Raw genomic sequence first — 26409 nt, 5'->3', positions numbered from 1 at the left:
TTGCATGTGGTTGTAAAGATGGCCATGTCTTCAACATGTTGGGTTGCAAAACTGGCCAAATTCTAATTGGTTGCAAAAGAGGCTAAATCTTAGTATATCATGGCTGCCGGCAATGGATATGGATGCAGATCTGGATATTACACTTTATAAAAGTTGTGGTTTTGAGCATTGTGACTAAAATGTTTAGGTTGGCAATATTGGAGAGCATGAGAAGACATTGTTTTATGAGAAACTGACCAGCCAGTGCGCTCTTTCCACTGCTGATTTTGGAAGGAATTTGTGGTCAGTTTTATTGAAGGACAGTCTAAAATGTATGAGGATAGTGAAGAGGAAACTTGTACTGTTGAACAACATGTCGACAAGCCCAATGAAAATAGTGCTGAGAATGATATTAATCATGACAGGGAAGAGGCCACAACAAACTGTAGTTCCAGGAAGAGATGAAGTAGTATAGAGCAATAGTAACAAAATGTTGAGTTAAAGAAGCGGTAAGGAGGGACACTTCTTATAGTAATATTCAAATATTTATTAGTTGAAGATTTAATATTGTTGGAATTAATTACCTAGTCACATAAATTATCCTCTTCTTAACCTCTTCATTGCTGGGTAACCTCTGCTAATCTAAAATATAATTTTCCATTCAAACACCTTTCTCATTAGTTCAGTGTTCTTAAAAATATAATCCTGAACTTTTCATTGCTTTGACATACAACTAGTATCAGTTGGGTTTTAATTAATTTTATTTTACATCTATCTTTATGTACCAAACGAAAGGGTTTCCACAGATGCTGAACTGTAAATATCCTGCTGGAAAACTGAAATGTAAGGAACTCACTACGCCAGATGTATGGCAGATCCATGAAAATTTTTATGAAGAAAGTAAGTGAGCCTGGCAGAGGAACTATATTTGACAACAGTCACCATATCTTCTTCTTGAAAACTGAGCGTAGGGGGGACAAAGTGTCAGGAAAGCAACTAATCGTGAACTTTGTATTCCCAAAAAGATGTGAAGGAGTTTCTGAAAGAATTTGGGATTGTAGGGTGACTTTCATGGGGATTTTGCAGAAAAAAAGGAAAACAAAGACTCAACAAAATTTGTCAGAGTGCCATGAACAATTTGTCACCTGCAACCAAAGAAAGAAGAGGAGGTGACAGAAGAACAAAGTCGTACAAAGATAGGAAAGGTGCAGTTGTCAGACACATTGAACATTTCACATATATTGAAAGTTACTGCTCCAGAAGAAAAATGCTTCATCACCAATATCTGCCAGGTGATATACAAGATTTAGATAGCATTGTCACAAAGTGCCAAAAAAGCTTTCTGAGCCAGTTCTCTCTCTCTCTCTCTCTCTCTCTCTCTCTCTCTCTCTCTCTCTCTCTCTCTCTCTCTCTCTCTCTCTCTGTGTGTGTGTGTGTGTGTGTGTGTGTGTGTGTGTGTGTGTGTGTGTGTGTGGGCGCGCGCGCGCTCGCAAGGTCTTGTACAAGGTGTTTGTGTGCTGCAGTTTACCTAGGTGTGATGTTAGTTTTGTAATCACTTTGATACAATGTGGAGCCTATCTGTATGTTCCTGCTGTGGTTAGTGATAGAGCTTCGTTGCATATTCAGATGAAAATTAATTGTAGGAATTTGCATTAAAACCCATGCTTAAATTTATTTCAGGTTCCATGTGGAATTACATTTCAGTCCTGGTGTCAATTGTTGTGTTCAGAAAAACTTGCCTCCAGGCCCAGGGTTCAGGCCACACAGCAGAAATGAGACTGGGAGCACACCTTCAGTGGTGAGTTGTTCTCATTGAATGTTGAAATGTTTAGCACTGTAACAATAGGAAATAGTAAACTAATTTAATGATTAAAAGCAGTTTCTGAAGTAATGATCAAGTCACTACAATAACACAAAAATAAACTGCCACAATTGTACAGTTTATGTTTGTGAACTCCTTCCAAAAAAGAACTTGCTAGTTAAATTTAGAAACAAATAGTCATTTGTTCAGGTTACATTATGTGCTTTCAGTTATTCGTGTGAAAAAAAAATGGAAAGGATAATTGCAATCATTCAGATTATTTTGTATTCACCAATAAATGCAATTTCACTCATGAGCAACTGAATTACAGATAGCCATTGTCTTGAAGAAATTCTGCTCATAACTCATCAGCAAATAGAATAGTTTCATTTACCACGTGAGTGAGGTGACATTAGACCTTTTACTGGCTGTCGACCTGATCGTTGACTGCAGGGTGGGCAAGGTACGCAGTATCAGTACATCTAATTGTGGCCAGATAGTGTGCGGCCATTGCAAGGGATACTCCAATGTCAAAGTTGGTAGGTGTTGGGCTTTTTGTATGCCACCATGTCAAGAGTATACTTAACTTAACCTGAACTGAGCTACTAATATTGCGATCAGTCAGCTTCGAGGTGCAACAGTGTGTTGACAGGAATGGTTACCATTGACTGTCAAAGCCAGTAGAGGTATAAACATTCTACAGTGAAGCAAATAATTCACTAAAACAATCTCCTACAGGAGGCTCACAACTCTCTTTTGAGAATGTGCATGACAACCATGCTGCCCCAAGCCATTGCAGTACTTCTTTTTTTTTCTGTGCTGCAGTTTCACACACTGACAATATCTTTTCTCTGACTTATTCTCTAGGAAAGATTCGCTGCTGACAACTGAGATTCCTCATTCAACATAGAGTTTGGCTTCTCCCACTTGGTTCCCTTATTTTACACCACATATTTTGGTTAACTTACGTTCAGACACCACATCTGGATTTTCAAATTTTTTTGTACAAATCATGCAAGCCATGCAGCAGAGGTTGCCTGACACACATCTCAGTAGCCAGTTCATGTTGGGGGATTGTCAGGTATCTGTATGACCCCACAGTGATCGCGCATTGATGCCCGAGCTACCACCTCCTTCCGTGTACTGAGTTGTCAGTGCCTGTCACTTTGGGGCACCAGGTCTTTGGTGGGCATTTGTCATCATGCCACGTATCCCTTGCTCTAGCTGGGTGGGGCCCGTGGGGAGAGACCTTGTTCAGAGTAGGCAGCATTGTGGCAGATACTTTGTATCATGAAATGACCAAAATTGTTAGCTCCCCTCAATGGCTACGCCATGAGAGGAAAGCGAAACAGAGCGAGTTGCAGACAGTTACTCCTCTCAATTCCTGTTCTGCATCCAACCAGATCTAGGAGCCTTTCTCTCTACTACACCAACGTTTTGTGTAGAATACTGAAAACATTTTTAGCAAACTCTCCTCCATTAGAAATTGTGAAGAGGTTCTATCTTAATTAAGATGGAAGATCCTACCCAGTCCTGGATGGTGTTCTCTTGTAAACAACTTGGTGATGTACCTGTTACCATCACATTCCATAAGATGCTCAGCACATTACAGGTATTAATTTTATGCCAGTACCTAATGCTGCAGACAGATGAAGAACTGCACCAACATTTGGAAAGGTGAAGGATCAACGTCGGACATTGTGTATGTCAAGGCCCACAAAACAATGATGTGGGCACTGGAACACTCATCCTCACGTTTGGTTGGGGGGGGGGGGGGGGGCGGCATTTGCTTCCAGTAAAGGTAAAAACCATCTGTTACGACTGTGATGTGAAGCCATATTTCCCACCCCTGATGTTGTGTTTTAAATGCCAATACTTTGGGCATACGTCTTCCCAGTGAACATTCAATCCAGTTTGTGGAGACTGTGGCTGGCCACTTCATGAAAATTCACATCTGTGCAACCACCATTCTTTGTCATTTGTGGGAATGACCACCCTCCATGATCACCAAATTGCGCTAACCTAGCCATGGAACGCAAGATCCATGAACTGCAGTTATAGATCAACTATCATATTTTGAAGCTTGGAAAAAAAAAAAGAAAAAATGAAGGTTTGTATCCAGTCTCAACAGCATCGATCTTTGCACTATTGTGGTAAGGTTGTGAGCAGTACCTGGTGTATTTATAACCTCAATGTCAAAATCTGGTAGTCCTGCAAGTACACCAGACCCTCCTCTCTCATGGTTCCTGCAAAAATATCTTTGGGAAACCCTCCCTGTACCCGTATAGAGAAGCAGAATTCTCCTCCGATGTTTACCTGCGACAGTGCTCCCTTTCGAGAACTGTCTCCTTAGAAATCCACAGATAAAAGACCTGTCACTAAACAGTGGCTGAAGGAGTTTTTGTGTTATTGATTCGAGTTGTTTGTTATTTGTGAGTATGCTTGCACAGTTCATTGAAGTATCAGCAGTGTGTTTACATTTCGGGGCTTTGGGTTGCAGCTGTAGCGATTCTTAAGCTAAGTTCTGACAAAGTTGTTTGTGCACTGTTATTCAGATATTAAATTCAGTAGTTTTCAATGGTGTCTCATACTGTTTCTGGTGAAATAATGGTATAATAAACTTTCAGAAACTTTTGTCCACTGTTTTTACAGAGTTGTTTGTGCGTTGAGGTCATTCATTCAATTTAGCACAGTAGTCTTCAGCTGGAATTTCGTATTGTTTGTAGTGAAATATTTCAATAAAACTTTTGTTCATTATGTTTAATTTTGTTGAATGTTCCAGTGGTCATTGAATTTTCAGTTTTAATATAAGAAATTGTGTGAAGTTTTTGTGGTATTGATATTACTTGGGGTTTAGTAGTACTAATAAATTTAGTTGCTTTCTTAGTAGAGAGTGAAATTCGAGATCACTATTTTTAGTTCTTTAAATAGTTTTACTGTTGTAATTGATCTTAGGTAACATAGACATTTAGTTTTTATCTGTAACCGTTAACCTTTTACCATGAGTGAGAAGTGTGGGCTTTGTTGTGGGTTTGTGAGCAGTGGGCTTCAGTGACAGATCTGTTCAATGTATTTTCATTGGGGGGGAATACAGTGGGGAAGCTAGTGGTAATTCTAGTGTGATCCTCTCCTGGAAATGCAGAATTTGTAGCAGAAATAAGTTGATAGAGGAGCATGAGTAAAAGATCTGTGCCCCTTAGGTGCAGTTACAAAGTTCAAAGGAGGAACTAGATGGGTTGAGGAGGGTGAAGGGCGGTGTGAATGAGAACTGGCAGTTGGTAAGAAGACATGGAGGGGAGGAGGAGGAGACATTCAGACAGTTGTACTTTATGTATAACCAATAGGTTTGACCAACTGTCATAATTTAGTGGAGAGGAGCCTCTTGTAGCTGTAGGTGTAGGAAACATGCAGCAGTCCTCAGCAGTTAGGGAGCCTAAGTCAGTTGCAAATTCTAACAGAAAGAAGAAAGTTCTGCTGCTAGGTAGATCACATGGCAGAGGTGTGGGCCAGCAGTTGCAGGATGTGTTGGGGACTGAGTACCAGTTCACCAGTATTGTGAAGCCTAGTGCAGGGTTGGCTCAGGTGTCTGTTAACATAGGGGAGTTATGTAGGAATTCATGAAAGAGGATCAGGTAGTGATTGTGGGTGGGGCTGGGAATAGTCTTGATAGGAATTGGGAGCATGATGTAGGGGGGTGACCTGGTAATAGGCGTGTTAACATGGGACTAGAGAAGGTGCTGATGGCTGAGGACATGGCTCATATTGCAGTGGTGCCAGTCGAGTCTATCAGTAGATTGGATTTCAGTAGGCATGGCCTGCACCTCAATAAGTATGGGAATGGGAGGCTGGCAAAGCTTATAGGTGACAGTGTAGTGGGCGGTGGTGAGATCACTCGCGGGAAAATTCCTGTAGTAGTTGGTGTTAGAGCTGCACCTTCTTTAGACTGAAGTCAGCTGTTAGATATCCTTACTTCAAGGAAGTCTCTCTAACAAAGGAATTGCCTTCAAAGGAGGTCATGTATCCATATAGTTAAGGAATTAGCATATTTCATCATAATATAGGTGGTATTAGAGATAAAGTTAGTAAATTGCTTATAGGTGTTGTCTCTGACATTATCAGTTTATTGGAGCACCACTTAAATAATTTGAAAATTGACAGGCTTCCTTTACCAGGATACAGATTAGCTGGCTGTTTCTCAAGGAGTTCTTTGCAGAATGGGGGAGTGGCCATGTACGTAAAAGAAAAAAAGTGTTTCATTGGAGTACGTAGATGTATCATGGCACTGCAGCGAACAGGTATTTGAATGTTGTGCAGGGGTAGTTGAATGTTGTGCAGGGGTAGTTGAATTTAGTGAAACTAAACTTCTAATTGTTGTTATTTGGAGGTCCCCAAATTGTGACTTTAGATCATTTCTGCTAAAGTTAGAGAGGGTTCTAGGTTCACTTTATAAGAAGTACCAAAAATTAGTTATATGGGGTGAGTTCAATATTAATTTTGTATGTGATAGTGCAAGAATGGGAATTTGGAAGATCTAAATTCATATGCTCTGATGCAGCCTGTATTTTTTCCAATTAGGGTGCAGGGGAACAGTAGCACAGCCATAGACAATATTTTTATTCATTCCTCAGTACTAGATAGCTTTTAGTAAAAAGGTGAATGGCCTTTCAGACCATGGTGCACAAATTTTAAAACAAAAAAGGTTTTTGTACTCAAACAAATATTATATATAATTACAAACTATGTAGAAAAGCTAATCTAGTGGCAATAAAGAGTTTTTGAAACCTCATTAAGGAACAAGAGTGGCAGAGTGTTTATAGTGCCAATAACATAGGTGACAAATAGAATTCTTTCCTTAACACATTTCTCATGCTCTTTGAAAGTTACTTTCCATTAGAATGTTCTAAACAACATACTAGCAGTAAAAGGCAGCCTGGGCGGTTGATTGGTGGGATAAGGATATCATGTAGAACAAAGCAGGAATTATATCAAAATGTTAGTAGTCACTATCAAGCTACAGTAGCCCATTACAAACAGTATGTAAGATGCTTAAAAGTGTTATTAGGAAGGCAAGGAGTATATGGTATGCAAATAGAATAGTTAATTCACTGGATAAAATTAAAAACATATGGTCAGCCATGACGGAAGTGTCCGGTCAGCTGCACAAGGTCGATGATATAAAGTAAGTTTGTAGTAAAAATATTTCTGTTATTGATAAGTCAGATATATCTACAGTATTTAACAATCACTTTCTAAGCATTGCTGGTGAATTAAATAAAAATCCAGTTTCTACAGGGAATCATATAACTCTCTTGGAAAATGTCTTTCCGAGACTGATGTCTGAAATACTCCTCTGTGACACTGGCAAGGGGGAGATTGAGTCAATAATTTAATCACTGAAGACTTAAGGACTCTCATGGATATGATGGAGTGCGTAGCACAATATTAAATTACTGTGCTGCACATGTTAGCCTTGTACTTAGCCATATTTGTAATTTTTCCATTAAGAATGGTCAGTTTCTTTAACGATTAAAGCACTCAGTAGTAAAGCCACTTTATAAAAAGGGAGAAAGGGATAATACAGACTATATAAACCTATTTCTATGCCATCAGTGTTTGCTAAAGTTATTGAAACTGCTGTGTATGTATGGATAATTGATCATTTTATTTCACATAATTTGCTATCAGATGTACAGTTTGATTTTAGAAGTGGTTTAACAACTTAAAATGCTATATTCTCTTTTCTCTGAGAGGTACTGGATGGATTAAACAAAAGGTTTTGAATGATAGGCATCTCTTTTGATTTAAATAAGGCGTCTGATTATTTTGATCACAAAATTTTGCTCCAGAAGTTGTATCATTATGGGACACGGGGAGTAGCTCACAGTTGGTTCACCTATTACTTTAACAACAAACAGCAAAAGGTCATTCTCAATGACCATGACACTAGCTTGGTAGTAACAGATGTTGCGTGCAACATCGGTACTGTTTCAAATAGTGCAGTTCATGCCATAAGTTCATGGTTTATAGAAAATAAACTAATGTTAAACCACAATAAGATGCAGTTTTTACAGTTTCTAACACACAATTCAATGAAACCCAATGTTTTAATTTCACAGAATGGGCATATGATTAGTGAAACTGAACAGTTCACATTTCTAGGTGTTCAGATAGATAGAAACTGTCGTGGAAAGCCCACTTTGAGGAACTTGTTCAAAGACTTAATGCTGCCATTTTTATTATTCGAATGGAGTCTGAAGTAATTGATAGTTCAACACAAATAGTTGTCTACTTTGCTTATTTTCATTTGCTTGTGATGTATGGTATTTTACTTTGGAGAGACTCTTTGCATTGTCAAAGAATGTTTTTGGCTCAGAGATGGGTGGTCTGGCAATAAGTGGTGTAAGTTCGCAAAGCTCTTGTCGACCCCTATTCATTAGTATGGGTATTCTAACATTGGCCTCTCAATGTGTATGTTCTTTATTGTTGCTTCTTCTTAACAATATCAGCTTATTCCCAAGAATTATCAGCTTTCACTCAGTTAATACCAGGCAGGAATCCAATCTACTTTTGAATCACACTCCCTTGACTCTTGTGCAGAAAGGTATGCAGTATACTGCTGCATCCATTTCCAATAAGCTACCACAAGAATTCAAAAATCTTAGCACTAATCCACACACTTTCAAACCGAGATTGAAGAGTTTTCTCATGGGTCACTCCTATTCTGTTGAGGAGTTGCTTGAAAAATTAAGCTGATCCCTGTGTTATATTGTTGATTGCATTAACATAAGCTTCTTTTTGTGTCCATATACATTCATTTTATCTGTTACTTTTATTTTGTAATTGCATGTACTGACACGTTCTGTGACCTAGGAGATTTGCTCCTCAGTTTGATACAGAAGTGGACATGTAAAATAAAAAATAAAAATCCAGTCTTCAATACTTTGTAACTAAAAGTGTAAGAAGCTGACCTTGCCTTGAGTATTGGACAGATCACAGGTGGCAGATAACAAAAGTTCCACCAGATATGGTGGACAGCTGCGAATACAGTATAAGCAGTCCCGGACCTAGACAAAACAAAACCAAATCCACTTTTTGTCTGTCTTGTAGCAAGCGGCAATGTGGTCATTATGTGTTCCCCTGTGACGCAGCTGAAATGTGTATTCTGGAACTAACTGTTCCAGTCTTAACTCTGCGAGTTCCCCTGCGAGTCTACTCAGCCCCACCTGATTCCAGGTATACAATCATCATGGAGCCTTTTGATAATCGCAGTATTACTCCAGATGGTCAATCCACTGCCAGTACTACTGGTGCAACTGGTCTTTCGAATTCTGGGTGGCTAGGTTAAAATGCAATGTAATTCAACAGAGGTAGATGGAGTTCTCTGGCCAACTTAAAACCAAAACAAATACAATTTTTGCAACACTTAACATACAAACACTTTTGCAACCAAGTAAACTTCATAAATTGGGAGATGCATTAAAAGAACAGAAGATTCAAATTTTGGCACTTCAAAAAACATGAATGATGGACAGTGACACCACTGATTTTGGCAATTATTGTCTTTAAAAAGTAAAACTGATGAAAGAATACTTAATAATACACCACATCTGGGAGGTCCTTTTGCAGTCTCCAAAAATATTTTAAATCTAATAATGGGGGTAAAACCCAGTGATAAAAAGAGTAATGACAGTTTCTTTAAATGTACTTTAATTACCACCCATATGCCAGTCAATGAGGATAACCATAAAAAAAACCTTAAGAAGTTAATAAAGTTTGGGAAACATTAGAAAGCATTCTCTCAAACAATGTTAAAATTTTAAAGGGTGATTTTAGTGCTCAATTAGGTAAAGAGAAAAAATATAAGAAAATGGTGGGTGGGTTTCCTGCACACAAATGGACAAACCTAAATGGCTAATTACTTGTTGAAACATGCAAAATTTTAACCTTAAAATTGTGTCACCACATATTAAAAAGAACCCTTATAAACAGAAAGCTTGGTGGGCACCCAATATATTTATTGGGGAATTTTAAATTGATGATGTAGCAATTTCATACCGTAACTACAAAAACTTTTAAATATTAAAGTTAGGAAAGGGGCTAATATTGATTCTGACCATTATTTAGCATGAATAAAAATAAAACTTCGACCTCAAAAACTCTTCAAAACAAAAGTGTTATCTCAAAATTTGACACTGCTAAAATAAGCCCATCTCTAACAAGCAAACTTGACAAAAAACAATTCAACAATTGACATAGTGTAAAAGAAAAGTGCATCAAAACAACACAAAATTTAATTCTGCTACGAAAGAAACAAAAACGCCCTTGCTGGAACATGGGTTGTGAAACAGCAGTTAAGTCTAGGTATGAGGCATTCAGAAATTGGAATAGTAACAAAACAGAAAATATGTACATCATCTTTATAATTGTAGGAAAAGAAACATCTAAATTAATCGGACAGACTAAAAGGAACTATGAAAACGCCCAACTTTTGGAAATCGAAAAAAGACTTCCAAAAGAACAAAACAATAAACTTTTATAAAACTTGCAAATCAAAACTCACTGATTACCAACCTCAAAGTCTTTGTTTCAAAAATGAAAATGGCAGTTCGACTAATAACAACCAGGAAAATTGTAAGGTACTGATTAATTATTTTGATAAACTATCAAACTGTCCAGAACCAGCGAATAAATTCCAACCACAGCAAACTAATAACACTGACCCTAACTCTAAAGAACCTGATGAAATCAAAATAACTAAGCACATTAGGAGACTTAAAAACATTAATGCATCCAGAGAAGACTGTATAAGTGGAGAATTACTAAAGTCAGCTTTCCCTAACACTGTAAAAGAGATCACTCAACTAATAGGACATATCTGCAAAACTGATAAAATACCTGAGGACTGGAAAACTGTCCTAATTCATCCATTTAATGAAAAAGGGGACAGAACCAATGTTAATAATTACCGAGTGATCTCTCTTCTCCCGCTAACATACAGGATTCTATTGCAGTGTTTACTTGAACTAGCCCAAGAACAGTTAGAACCTAAAGTTCATGAGTACCATGAAGGCTTTAACCAAACAGATCCTGTCCAGAGCAAATTCTTAATTTGAAACTAATCTGTAGGTACCAAAGGATTTCTAGTAACAATATTGTACGTACATTTGTGGATTTTAAAAAGGCCTATGACTCAGTTGATTGTGAATCTCTTTTCCAGATTTTAGAGAAACAAGGGCTATATAATGAAACTCTAAAGCTGATTAAGGAAACATTAACCGGCACTAACTCTAAAGTTACATTCATGGGAGAAATTTCTGAACCATTGATATTAAAGACTGGTGTTAGACAGGGAGATGAACTCTCCCCATTAGGTAATTACAGGATGGCGAAAGCAAAAGTCAAGTCAAAATATAGGTCAATCAATCAAGTTAGGTAGAAGTAATATTAGAGTAGATTCCCTCACCTTTGCAGATGATCTAGCCATTTTCACTAGGGATATTATCATATTGAAATTCTTAAAGGAGTTGCAGGAAGAATATGGGACTACAAATATCATTAAAAAAAAAATGGAATATATGACATGTAGCAAACAAGCACCAAAGGGGTACCTTTAGAAAAGCACTATCCATAATCAACAAACTTAAATACTGAAATGCTTAGATACTAAAGCACGCACTTTTTATACTGAACATTTCACTTCAAGAAAACCTCCTTTGTACTGGAATTTACTTTCAAAAGCTATTGCTCTTTGAGGTAACTCTGTATAGTCATTTAACATATTTTAGTAACTTGGCTTCACTCTGATTGAAATTTACATAAGCAGACTTTTACTATAATACTTTGCAAAAGTTAAGAAAACTTTCTCATTATTTACAGAAAACCAATTTAAATGGTGCCTCTGTAAAACAGGATGCTCGGATTAATCAAACACCAGGAAGGAACCCTATATAGTTGTATGATTAGGATGAAATAACAGGGTGAACCAGTTTCTTTAAAGTTCAAGAATGATTATTAAAACACTGTTTAAATTAATGGTTCATGCTGTACAAAAGTAAAATACAAAAAAAATCTTATCTGGTGGCTGTAGGCTTGAGGGTGGCAAACAGTTACGACAGCTACGCTACCCACAGTACAGCCTGCAAGTATTTTGCTGTATGCGCTCAATTTCTCTTCTTGGCTTTGTTCAATTTTATGTACAGTAGCCCATCAACTCGCAAGTATGGTGCAAGCCGTTTGCAGTCTTCATCCGAAGCAATTTTGTGCAAATTTGCAGGCAAAGCTTCTCCTGTTCCACAAGGGTGTTGCACAATCACTGCTGCCTACGGACTGTATGACTTACTCCCCACACTTGCTTTAGGTAGCACCCCAATTCGCACTTGCCACCTTTTCCACTCCCCAGAGCCACTTCTATTTTAAATAAAAGCACACTGGCTTTTACATAACACCTATTTCTTACATTGTTCCTAAGCGTGACCATTTCTTACAATTGCCATATTTACATCAACATGAATAGTTTATACACACAAATATTTTTAAACACAAAATCTCATCAGAAAATTATTTAATCTAATAAAAAATTTACGTAGTATTTTACATACAGTAGTCGCATGCTATACAAAGAACTTCAACCTCCAGTATAGTACACTTTAGTTTACATATATAGAAAATATAGTACCAATAAGCAAATATTTTAAAGCAAAAAAATTATAAAATTTAGATGAACCATAAACAAATATTGTTATTAACTCTTGCATGCTTGACACTATATTGACCTGAGTGACAGGGTGCTGCTGTTGCCAAGAGTGAGCCCTCGCTAATGTCTGTGGTATTGATTCTCATTGCTGACTTTGCTGTAGCACTGCAGTCTTTGGGTGATACCACAGGTTGCTCATGGGTATTACATGGCAAGCATTGCCAGGAGGTGGTTTCAGAGACAGCTTTGAGGAGTACAGGCAACTGAAACACTCGTATGAGAAAGATTATGGTATAACATAACAATAATCCGTATTTTTTAAGAAGTCAGGGCTTTTAATTGTTTTTACCTTTTTTAATTAGTCAAGAAAGTGAATGATTGATTTTTAGCATTACTAGAAGACTTAATGGATCCTATGTATACGGAAGTGCCAAAGGAACTCATATAGGCATGCATATTCAAATACAGTGATATGTAAACAGGCAGAATATGGCGCTGTGGCCAGCAATGCCTATATAAAACAACAAGTGTCTGGTGCAATAGTTAAATTGATTACTGCTGCTCAAATGGCAGGTTATCAAGATTTAAATGAGTTTGAACATGGTTTTGTAGTCGGCACACAACTTATGGGACACAGCATCTGCGAATTAGCAATGAAGTGGGGATTTTCCCATATGACCATTTCACGAGTGTACCGTGAACATCAGGAATCTGGTAAAACATCAAATCTCTGACATCTTTGCGACCAGAAAGAGATCCTGCAAGAACGGGACCAACAATGACTGAAGAAAATCATTCTGTGTGACAGAAGTGCAATCCTTCTGCAAATTGCTGCAGATGTCAATGCTGGGCCATTAACAAGTGTCAGCGTGTGAACCATTCAATGAAACATCATCAATATGGGCCCACTTGTGTACCTGCACGATACAAAACTTTATGCTTCATCTGGGCCCATCAACACCAACATTGGACTGTTGATGACTGGAAACATATTGCTAATCGGACAAGTCTCATTTCAAATTGTGTCGAGCAGATGGACATGTATGAGTATGGAGACAACCTCATGAGTCCAGGGAACCTGCATGTCAGCTTATCAGAATTGCTACAGAGTAGCTTCAGGAACAATCTTCTGCTGGCCACCTAACACCCCAGACATGAACATTATTGGCATACTTGGGATGTCTTGCAACATGCTGTCCAGAAGATATCTCCATCCCCTCATACCCTTGCAGATTTATGGACAGCCCTGCAGGATTCATGATGTCAGTTCCCTCCAGCACTACTTCAGACATTAGTCGAGTCAATGCCACGTCATGTTGCGACACTTATGTGTGCTCGCGGGGGTCCTGCATTGATATTAGGCAGGTGGACCAGTTTCTTTGGCTCTTCAGTGTAGTTTCTAATATAATACGAGCTGTGCGACGCTGAAAGGCCTCCTCATCAGACAAGTGAGGCTGTCGCAGAATGATGTGAGCGCAGCGCCCAACATCCTTGCGGTGGTCGAGTAACCACCAGGGTGGCACCATTTGTTTGCCAGTGTGACGATAACCCAGGATCAAAATCATGAAACATAATTTTGTAACACGACTGTGTGTTCTAACTGTTATCAGGAAGTGTGAAAGTATTTTAAGTCAAATTTATTTCGAGTTTGCTAACACCACCAATTACATGTTGTAATTAACATTGTAACTATATAATTGACCAAATAACAGGTGCACAAACTGAAAATATATTAATGTGCGGAAGGCACCAAGTCAACTATTTGAGTAAATATTTTCGAGCATCAACCAGAATGATGTATCAAATTAAATACGTTGGACTAATAAAACTATAAAATAACTGCAAAACATGGCAATGTTCATTATATTGATGCATCTTATAAACAAATAATACATTACTTACAACAGATGCATGAAGGGTGTTACCTTCGATCTAAGTTTACTTAATCACAAAAGCAAGGCGATTAAGTGCAGTTAAACTGAATAGACAGATAGTAAAAAATAATTCATGACAATAAAGCAGTATCAAATGATCAATAGAGCATGATGATAAAAAAACAACTGTCTCAACATCACAAAAGTAAGCAATTCATAAGACAAGTACAAAATAATAATTTTAATTAAAGAAATCAATTCTTAACTGAGAATACAAGATCACAGTTCATGACAGTCATCATAACTTTTGTACTGGAACTTGGCTAAGGCACGTGGGCAGAGCGAGTGGCTTTGTGTATTATACAACATAAATTTTGTTCAAAACATCAGAAATGCTCATATACTAAGTGAAATATGGTGGAATACCATAAGGGGGGGAGGAGCTCGATCTTGTGACATTTTTTTGTCGGTGCTCCTGTGCCATAACTAATCGGAGGATGTGAACAGTGCAGTGTTGTTATTATCTCGAAGCACTGATAAGGTAGAAGATGCACTGGCATGAAAGCGAAGTTAAGTTCAAGGATGAATAGCAGGAATGGTTCGATAGTGGCAAGGAAAATTTTTTTTCAACTGTGAGGAGAACAGAAATTCTGATCCACGATATTGTGTTAGAATTCTTTGAGTAGAAGTCCGCTATTATGTAGCATTACTCGGTATGTGTGAGGAATTAAATTCCTATTTGAAGACAGGTGGCAGATACAATTGGGGGAGTGCACCCTCCCCTTGCAGGGCCGTTAGGGGGATACATAAGCACCGTCCCCCCCTTGTGGGGCCGACCGCATTGCTACCCGCACTGCCCCAGCCAGTCAGCCTGCACGCTATTTGTTCGTTTCTTTCGTCAATCGACTCAACTGAATCGAGTTATCAAGTAGTTGTACTTTCCTATGTAGCACACGTGTCCACATCATCAAATTTTATACGTTTCTGTCTGGCACATATATGGCTAACATATACCTACGAGGAAAGTCACAGCCATTCTAGTGATCTCGATACGTTATTCTGCCTGGCATTTGTTTGAGGAAAGTCATGAATATTCTACTGTTTTCTTGTATAGAGAGCCTTCGATATGTAGCGTTATAAATACAGACTATTTGCCAAATAGGAAGCTAGTTTACATTCAGAAGCAGAAATATGAAGAATGAAGAATGAATAAGTAAAAAGTTCTAGTTGTAGCAACTGTAAGTGTGAAGATTAGTCAAGAGTGAGAGTGATCAGTTGATTGTGAAGAATTAATAATAGTTATTCAATGCCTTGTATATGTTTATAATCAGTTTAAATAAAACTTCCTTAAACTTTGCTTGTGACTTGATTACGGTAAAAGTAAAGGTCTTCTTCTTCTTCTTCTTCTTCTTCTTCTTCTTGCCATACACTTGTAGTGCGTCGGCTGCTCACAGGTGGTGTTCCTTTGCTTCTTGAACCAGCTCTTTCAAAGTTGATGATGCCAGTCCATACCTTGATATTCTGTGACCATGATTGCTTCCTTCTACCTGGTGGGCACTTTCCTTCTATTCTGCATTCTAGAATTAATTGCAGAAATTTATATTTCTTTCCTCCCATAATGTGCCCCCTTTTAATTGTCCCCATTAGTTCTCTATCCACCCCGCCTCTACACAGCACTTCAGCATTGCTCACTTTCTCAATCCATGGTATTTTTAGTAATTGGCGCAAGAACCACATTTCTGTTGCTTCTAATCTCTTTACAGAAGCTGCTTTAATTGACCAAGTTTCCGCTCCATAGAGTAGGACGGTGATAACATAGCATTGTACCACCCTTATTCTCAGATGGAGCGGCATGTCTGTGTACATCAGCACATTTCGTACCTTTTGGAACTTTTCCTTGGCAATCCCACAGTGACTCTTAATTTCCTCATCACAATCAAGTTTCGAGTTTATCACAGATCCTAGATTTTTAAATGTGGTTAGATTATCAATTTTACTACCATTAATGACTAGGGACTCGTTTTGACCAGGGGTTCTTTCAATTGACATCCATTTAGTTTTCTTGACATTTATTCTGACACCAAAATGCTGACCAGCTTTACGAATTTCTGTTAGTATTATCTGTAGCTCAGCTACGGATAACACAAACAAAGCTGTGTCATCAGCATACCGTAAGTTCCAGATCTTCATTCCATTTACAGCAGAGTCACGCTAATCCGAACCCCGACAATCCAAATGTTTGCTTAATCCAAACATAAAAAATAAAATGTTAGTCTAAGTATGGAAAACTGTGCAGTAAACTGCTGTACATACACATTATTTTAATTTACACAGTACAGTAAACATGTATTAGAAAAATTAGCAAGAAAACATTAGGTTTAAACAATGCATACCAATGAAAGAAAAGCCATCAAACTCACTAAAATACTCTGGACATTTTATCACTACTTTTTAGATGACAAAACTCAGTCATTGTTTTTTGGCATAATGAATATAGTCTTTTATATGACTCACAGATGTGCCATCGTCTCATAAACATCAAATCACCAGGTGTAGCAGTGGGCTGTTGCTCCAAATAACATAGCGCGAGGTCAAGGGCTTCTGCTGCATCACTGTGTGGCACCAGCTCTCCTTTGTTGCTTTCAGGTTCATTGTCACTTCTGTCACAGCAGTCCACTTCTTCCTGGTCTTGAGTCACAGCAGCAACTAAATCAGTGTCTGTAAGGTTCTCCACACATGCCCCATCTGCTGCCATCCACTCATCTACATCTCCTTCACTAGCCTCTTCTCATCCAGGAATTGTCTGTATTATTTGTAGTAAATTTTCCTCTTCATTTTCAACTAGGTTGCCCTGAAATTAAAGAGATGTCCACAGTTTGCTTCACGATTTCTCAGAGTATTTTCTGAAATATTCTGCCCTGACTCAGTAGCCCAATAAACAACATCCTTCACATTGGTCTTTTTTATTTTGTCCACTAAAGGAATGCTATCATCTTGGATCAGCATTCTTAAAAATTGGTTTCTGTAAATCAGTTTTAATGTTTGCAGTACGCCCTGTTCCATTCTGCAGAAGTGGTGTAACATTCGGTGGCAAAAACTTCAGCACAATTTCTCCATCACATAATTCCTCAGTGCTGGGGTGAGATGGCTTGTTATCAATCAAAAGGATTGTACGAGAAGACAAATAATTTTCCTTAGAAAACCATCAAACAGAGGGAACAAACTGGTTGTGAAACCATTCTTTGAACAGCTTACCATCCATCCATGCTTTTTTCTGGCTGCAATAACATACAAGCAGGGACTTCATGTTGTAGTTTTTAAAAGCTCTGGGCCTGGCAGATTTGCCAATCAGCATTAAAGGCTGCTTTTAATTACCAGCACTGTTGCTGCATGCTTATAACGTCACACGATCTTCGCACATTTTAAAACCAGGAGCATGGTCTTCTGCTTTTGATGCCAGGCTCTATGTTGGCAGTCACCTAAATTAAGGCCAGTCTTGTCAGCATTATAAATTTGTTGGGGGAGAATACTTTCCCTCTCTCTTCATTTTTTCAAACTCAGCGAAGTATTCCTTTGCTGCATCACGGTCAGAGGATAGCTTCTCTCCAGTAACTGTTAGCTGACGGATCCCATGAGGTTTTTTGAATCTGTCCAACCAACCCTTACGCACACTAAAAGACTCGTCACCATTCATTAACTTGTTCAGGTGAACAGCCTTCCTCTGAACCAGTGCTCCACTCAGAGGAGTTTCCCTTTCTCTTTCCTGCACAAACCAAAGGAAAAGAGCTTCATCCACTTTATAATACTGGGACTGTTTCAAAGTCTACCGAATTTCGAGTGCTTTTCTGGGAGACGTTGCACAGGACTGTTCAATCTTCATGTGGTTCTTCTTCCAATCACAAATGGTTGCTTTACCAGCACCCAGTTCTGTTGCACCCCAACAAGGGCAGGGAGTGAGAGTGAGCCATTGTTTCCTCACTTGTTCCCATTTGTTACCATGGTGTACCTGCTTATCTGCTTCGTATACTTCATTCTAGAAACTCATCACCATAACTCTGGCTAACCGGAGCAAATCGGTAATACAAACAAGGTCCAGTCCCAATTAGTTGGGATTAATGGGACTCTACTGTACTTTTATACCAAATAATTCTGAGTCTTGACTGGATTGAAAACTCTTGTCCAGATACAAATTGAACAGTAATGGGGATAGTGTACAGCCCTGGCGGACTCCTTTCAGTATTTGCACAGATTCTGTTTTTAAATTTTTATTAATTCTGACCTTTGCTCTTTGATTCCAGTATACATGCTGAATCATTCTTATGTCCTTACCATCCAAACCTATTTCTCATGAGATTGTGAAAAGGGGGTCATGCTTGATGGTGTCAAATGCTTTCTCATAGTCAATGAAGCATATATGGATATCCTGCTGATAGTCATAGCATCTTTGCATAAGTATCTTCATGCCAAATAGCACTTCTCGGGTTCCCATTCCATTCATAAAACCAAACTGCGTTTCTCCACAATGCTCCTCACATTTAAGATAAATTTGGTTATGTATAATTCTTAGAAAAGTTTTCAGAGCATGACTCATCAACAAGATCAGTCAAAATTCTGAGCACGATTTTGCATTTGCCTTCTTCAGTAATGGGAAAAAGGTTGATTTCAGCCATTCACCTGGGATCTGGCCTGAGCTGTAAATTTCATTAAATAGGGCTGTCAACATTTTTGGGCCTATGCATTTTAAAATTTCAGTGGGTAAGTTGTCTCCAACAGGTGCTTTTCTGTTCTTTGTTACTTTCAGTGCATATTCTACCTCCTTATTGTAAGGTACATGGACCAGATTCTTCATTTTGATTTACTGTCATGTCTCTATTGTTGCGAAACAGAAATGATATGTAATTCTCCCACTGTTTTGCCATTTTTTCCAATTCGAGAATAATCCGATTGTCCTCATTTCTTAAAGCAGTTAGATTTTGCTTCTTAATGTTTCCAGTTATAACTTTGATCTTATTATGGAAACTATATGAGTCATGTAGCTTCAGCAAAAGTAGTGCAAGATATATTTAACGCCCCGTCCTTGAGGTTTTTCTGTATCCGCCACTGACCTGAATGGGGTATGCGACAGCATACAACTAGGTGATTCTTATATGCGCTAATTCGACCAGTTAATTCAGGGACCAATTGAATTTGTTACATATGAGAAACTGTCTTCAACATGTTTCAAGAAGGAACGGAGTTCACAAAAGATACCAAGGTGAGGTGCATCACCAGTGTTGACTCAGGGGCCAGGCACATGGAGCAGTGCACTTATTCAGTGGTGGTTGAACAATGGATAGTTCAGTTTGGCTTAGAGTGAGACCTTATTTCTGTGATTTATTTCTGTGGATTCCTTCAAAACAATTTGACAGCCTTCTCCTTGATGGTGTCTTGCGATCTGCACGTTTGTAGCGCAAGTTTTCAAATTCCATAAACTTTGAACATAACTTCGACTCACCAGACAGCGGTGAAAACTACGTAGCGACAATGTTTCAACATAGTGAAATAATGCAAACATATAACAAAACCATTCAATAGTAGAGGCAGAAAATAAAATATATAGAAATAAGTAAAAGAGTGAAACGAGTCTGAAAAGGGTGTACCAGTTAATTTTTGGATAACTTAGAGCATGTAACATACAAACGTAAAATTAGTGACACATTAATTGCACAGTGCCTGCTAGTCATGTAGAACCAAGGTACAACCAATATCCTTAACACCAGTTTGTTGCAGGATTCTTGAACATATTCTCAGTTCGAATATAATGAATTTCCTTGAGACAGAGAAGTTGCTGTCCATGCATCAGCATGGCTTTAGAAATCATCGTTCCTGTAAAACACAACTCACCCTTTTTACACATGATATCTTGCAAACCATGGATGAAGGGTATCAGACGGATGCCATATTCCTTGGCTTCCGGAAAGCATTTGACTCAGGGCCCTACTGCAGACTCCTAACTATGGTACAAGCATGTGGGATTGGTTCTCAAATATGTGAGTGGCTCGAAGACTTCTTAAGTAATAGAACCCAGTATGTTGTCCTCGATGGTGAGTGTTCATCGGAGGTGAGGGTATCATCTGGAGTGCCCCAGGGAAGTGTAGTAGGTCCGCTGTTGTTTACTATCGACATAAATGATCTTTTGGATAGGGTGGATAGCAATGTGCAGCCGTATGCTGATGATGCTGTGGTGTACGGGAAGGTGTTGTCGTTGAGTGACTGTAGGAGGATACAAGATGACTTGGACAGGATTTGTGACTGGTGTAAAGAATGGCAGCTAACTCTAAATATAGATAAATGTAAATTAGTGCAGATGAATAGGAAAAAGAATCCCGTAATGTTTGAATACTCCATTAGTAGTGTAGCGCTCGACACAGTCACGTCAATTAAATATTTGGGCATAACATTGCAGAGCGATATGAAGTGGGACAAGCATGTAATGGCAGTTGTGGGGAAGGCGGACAGTCGTCTTCGGTTCATTGTAGAATTTTGGGAAGATGTGGTTCATCTGTAAAAGAGACCGCTTATAAAACACTAATATGACCTATTCTTGAGTACTGCTCGAGCATTTGGGATCCCTATCAGGTCGGATTGAGGGAGGACATAGAAGCAATTCACAGGCGGGCTGCTAGATTTGTTACTGGTAGGTTTGATCATCACACGAGTGTTACGGAAATGCTTCAGGAACTCGGGTGGGAGTCTCTGGAGGAAAGGAGGCATTCTTTTCATGAATCGCTACTGAGGAAATTTAGAGAACCAGCATTTGAGGCTGACTGCAATACAATTTTACTGCCGCCAACTTATATTTCGTGGATAGACCACAAAGATAAGATAAGAGAGATTAGGGTTTGTACAGAGGCATATAGGCAGTCATTTTTCCCTCATTCTGTTTGGGAGTGGAACAGGGAGAGAAGATGCTAGTTGTGGTACGAGGTACCCTCCGCCGTGCACCATATGGTGGATTGCGGAGTATGTATGTCGAACCACCTTAGAACACACAGTGGCATGCAGTGGACAAAAGGCGACAGTTGTGTGGTTGGCATTGTTTGACGAAGTTCAGAAGTCCATAACGGACTGGCCATTTACTGTCCATAGCAACAATCCAATGGAGAAGAAGTGTTTTACAGGTAGTAGAGATAACAACCAACATGTTTAATAAACTATAAGGCATAGTGGTAACTTTACAAGAACAACACAAATGCAATACTTAAGCAAAATTATATAAATGCATGGTGACCACACATTTGTGCAGTTGACTTGCCTTGATGGCCAACAAATCCACCTTCATTGCTGATGCACGATTTGGTCTAACCTCCTGCAGGAATCTCACGACCTCAAACAGACTCGACACCATTACTTTATGTATCCTGGTGTTATACAGTGAAATTACAACTGGCAATAGCCAATGCCAATCTGACTGTGAGCTGTTCATGTAATAAGACAACATTGTCACAACTGTTTCATGAATGGGTTCAACCCTGTCATTGCTCGTAGGCAAAGCTGACATAGTTCGCCACTTCTTTAATTTAAATAGTCAACACACCTGAACCATAAGATGGGACATAAAGTTTCTCTTCGGTCTGTTGTAATAGCCTCTGCACGTCCAAATGATAGTACTAAATGATTGACAAATGCTTTAGCAACTGTCTCTGTGGTGATGTCTTCAGTAGGTATTGTAATAAAATATTGAGAGAAATGGCCAGTGGTAGATAAAACAGATCTCTTATTTTGGGCTGTTACAGGGAACGGTCTGATTAAATCGAGTGATAGGATCTGAAAAGGCCCCTCTGCCTCGGGCAAAGTTTGAAGAGGTATATTTGGTCTTCGTCCTTGCACTCTTAGCGCATGGGAGACAATGTTGAATGTATTCTTTGACATCTTTATTTCCCTGTGGTCACCTGTGATGTGCACTTGCATAGCACTTTTCCATTGTGACACGCTTGTATGCTATCATGCCACTGTTGCGATATGTTTTTACGGATAGCCTTTTCCAGTACTATCCATTCTCCAAGAAGTTTTTTCTTATATAAAATTTCGTCTCTTGCAATAAAATCTAATGAGGTAGCCGATTTCATACATTCAGTATCGGATTCTTGTGACCCTTTTAATTCCTCAATAAGTACCTCGTCCACCTGCAGGATCTTAATTTTCCCACTCAAGGCATCTACATTCTGATCTAACTTGCCAGGCTTGTGTTTGATTGTGTAGTCATATTCACTAAGTTTTAAGGTCCATCTAACAAGTCTGTTTCTGGCATCTTTTAAACTCAAAAGCCTTTGTAAAGCCGCATGATCTGTAATTACTGTGAACTGTCATCTATATAGGTAATACGAAAAGTAACGGGTGCCAAGGCCAAGTGCCTGAAGTTACTTTTTGGTGGCACTGTAATTTTCTTCAGCTTGGTTTAGCTAAAGTGATGTGTAACCAATTGGTTTTTCCTCGCTACCTGTATTTGACTTAAAATGCAGCTGCCAGCATCAAACAGGAAGCTAAAAGGAAGCACAAAATCTGTGTAATCCAAGACAGGTGAACTAGTAAGAATTTCTTCCAAATTAGTTATGGCACTCTTGGAGTCCACTGCCCAAGCAAAAAGAGTTCACTTCTTCAGTGATTTTGTGAGTGGTTTCATGGTGGCTGCATAGTTATCCGCAAAATGACTATAGTAATTTGGTAGTCCGAGAAATGATTGCAATTCTCTAATGTTCCACATTGCTGGAAAATTGTTCACTGCATTCTTTAACCGCAAATCTGGTTGCACACAATCTGCCGCAATTATGTGCCCCAAATAGTCCACTTGTGACTGTGCAAAAATGCATTATTCTAATTTCAGATTTAGATTAGTATCGCTGACATTAGTTACCACATTTCTCAGTCGTTCTGCACATTCTGTCATCATACTTGAAAAGAAAGTTGAATTATACGAGTATATTGGACACATTATTGGCTTAAAAGTAGATCAGCAAAATGTTGAAATATAGCAGGAGTGTTTCAGAGGCCAAAGGGCATGCTTAGGTACTCGTAATGCCCAGAGGGTAGAACATAAGCTGTCATTTTCCAATATTTTGTAGCTATAGGAATTTGGTGGTAGCCAGAGCGCGTATCTAAGGTGGTGAATAATTTTTGTTTTCCAAGGTTATCCAAAATGTCCTCAATCCTTGGAAGGGGATAAATATCTGGTTTCATGATCATATTGACTGCTCACATACCTACACAAATGCAACAAGCTTCTCTCTATTACTGGTTTTCTTCAGGACAGTCACTATGGGTGAAGATCAGGGGTTGAAAGGTGGTTGAATTACACCTGCTTCTAGCAAATCTGAAATATTTTTCTCTACTATGGGCTGCAAGTTGTAAGGTACCGGTAAGTGATTAAGTTTCTAGTTTATAGACCCTGTAAGAATCTCATGACACATTAAGGAGTGTTCCGGAAGTTGGTTCTTTTCTTAAACAAAATCACATATTCGGCTCGTACGGAGTACAATACATTCCGATCTGCTTATACAGGTGTTCCAAATTTCTTTTTTATTTCCAATTTTCTGGTTGACGTAACTGAGGTAGAGTTTATGTAAACTGTTCTTTCATGCTGCTAATTTTTTTGCTTTGCGCTTACCTCATCAGTATTTACTCCATGAACTTTGAAGAGCATGGTACCCCGCGGAATTTTAGCATGTCTGCTTCCAAAATCATCTGTGGTCATTGGCAAAAATGTACCCCCTTCTGTTGTACTAATTCAGGATGAACTGTGTGCCACATCCATTTGTTTACCATCTAACATTTAATTTCTTGTTAATGGGCCAACTAAGGAAAATACCTCCTCTTAAAAAATATCTTTCTTCACTTCTATAAATAGGATTTTCCTGGTGCCGCTTGATATTTTCTTGGTTTTGTTTAACTTCAACACTGTGGTACATGATTTAGTGGGTTGTCAGAATGTGTCCATTTGTTCTGGACCCTCTTGTGTCTTTATACTGGGAACACTGCCAGACTGGTGGATATTCTCCCCCCCCCCCCCCTCCCCCATTTGGACTTCTTGTGTTGGGAAGTTAACTATGCCTTGAAAATGGCACAGGAAATCATTTCCTAAAGTGGCATAAAAATTTTGACCATGCTTCCAGACCACTTCGAATATGAACTGGTACTTCCATCCATCCATTTCCAGTTTCACATAAGTAGGGTAACAAGCTTCATGCTGGCACAGTCTGCATAGTTGCCAATTTATCCAAGATGGTGGCTCTTCTTGGGTGGACCCACCTCCTCTCCATGGGGATGTGGATTAGGACTGTTGATATTTTTAAAAATAACTGGAATCTGAGACATTGCTATTTAAATAAAAATATCATTATGGACCCTTGCTATATCGACAAAAGTATAGGTATATCAATACATTGACGGAAAAAATAGTGGCTGCACATTGTAAATATACTGCTGTATATTTAAGTATTGATTTATTATTAGATACTCTGTACATCAGCAAGCTACCAGCCTGCTACTTCCCTTTAGAGCAAGAATTGAACATAAAATGATGCACATTTACACTTGTCAATAACCACACTGCTGACAATGGTGACTCCATGCAAGTGGCACAATAAAACGTGTCTGATAGGTTCATTGTTCAGCTTCATCGTGCATCAGATTTGTCCGGAACACTTCATGTCAATTTCCCAGATTTTTCATTTCTGCAAACGCTACCAACCTGGCAGTTATTGTGTCAAAATTTGGTACTGTAGTTAAATATTGGAGTTTCTGTTAGTAGCGTCGAGCATCAGTTACATCAGCATTTCCCTCACATGACCACACTCACCACAAAGAACATCTTGTCATTTAGATTTTTGTTCATCATTTTCAATAACTTTTTTGAAGAATGCTGATGTAAAGGAATAGCACACTATTTGCATTGAAAATTGTTTTATAATGCATCTGGTGTTCTATCTCTTCACATTGGAAATTTTGTTATTCCATTCAGACTGCCACCACCTAGCACAAACGAACTTCTTCTTTGTGCCATCCCCACTTGCTTCACAGAGTCAAAGAGAAAGACTGGACATTAAAGAAAGCTCGAAAAGAAATAAGACTCCTTCACACAGTGAAAGTAAAGTAACATTTTACTTCAATTTCAAAAGAACAATTTCAGACATTTACGTGAAATTTTTTGTGAAAAAAATTTAAAATAAAAATATTGGCACTTGAAAGTGCCGTTTTGGCAGCGATATGTGGGGAAAATATATCGCACACATGCATCAATACCTCTTTGTACAAAATATCGATATAGTATTAAATTTTGAAAAATATCAATATATCAGTATTTTATTGACATCCCTAGTATACAGGGTGTTACAGAAAGGTACGGCCAAACTTTCAGGAAACATTCCTCACACACAAAGAAAGAAAATATGTTATGTGGACATGTGTCCAGAAACGCTTACTTTCCATGCTAGAGCTCATTTTATTACTTCTCTTCAAATCACATTAATCATGGAATGGAAACACACAGCAACAGAACGTACCAGCGTGACTTCAAACACTTTGTTACAGGAAATGTTCAAAATGTCCTCCGTTAGCGAGGATACATGCATCCACCCTCCGTCGCATGGAATCCCTGATGCGCTGATGCAGCCCTGGAGAATGGCGTATTGTATCACAGCTGTCCACAATACGAGCACGAAGAGTCTCTACATTTGGTACCGGGGTTGCGTAGACAGGAGCTTTCAAATGCCCCCATAAATGAAAAGCAAGAGGGTTGAGGTCAGGAGAGAGTGGAGGCCACGGAATTGGTCCGCCTCTACCAATCCATTGGTCACCGAATCTGTTGTTGAGAAGTGTACGAACACTCCGACTGAAATGTGCAGGAGCTCCATCGTGCATGAACCACATGTTGTGTCGTACTTGTAAAGGCACATGTTCTACCAGCACAGGTAGAGTATCCCGTTTGAAATCATGATGACATGCTCCATTGAGCGTAGGTGGAAGAACATGGGGCCCAATCAAGACATCACCAACAATGCCTGCCCAAACTTTCACAGAAAATCTGT

The 26409-nt window shown here is 38.8% G+C and overlaps 1 protein-coding gene across 5 annotated transcripts in view; it reads left to right on the top strand.

The window, feature by feature from the left end:
- LOC124722134 (inositol hexakisphosphate and diphosphoinositol-pentakisphosphate kinase) overlaps positions 1 to 26409 on the top strand; it is a 577166-nt gene that overhangs the window by 414875 nt on the left and 135882 nt on the right. For all 5 annotated transcript variants that reach the window (XM_047247339.1, XM_047247338.1, XM_047247341.1 and 2 more), the window contains exon 20: positions 1660 to 1777. In XM_047247339.1, the coding sequence (XP_047103295.1) occupies positions 1660 to 1777 (118 nt within the window). The remainder of the gene's footprint in view (positions 1 to 1659; positions 1778 to 26409) is intronic.

The sequence above is a fragment of the Schistocerca piceifrons genome, chromosome X (genome assembly GCF_021461385.2).
Source record: "Schistocerca piceifrons isolate TAMUIC-IGC-003096 chromosome X, iqSchPice1.1, whole genome shotgun sequence".
NCBI lineage: Eukaryota > Metazoa > Arthropoda > Insecta > Orthoptera > Acrididae > Schistocerca > Schistocerca piceifrons.
The sequence above is the reverse complement of the archived record's forward strand: the minus strand, read 5'-3'. Positions and strand labels throughout refer to the sequence as shown.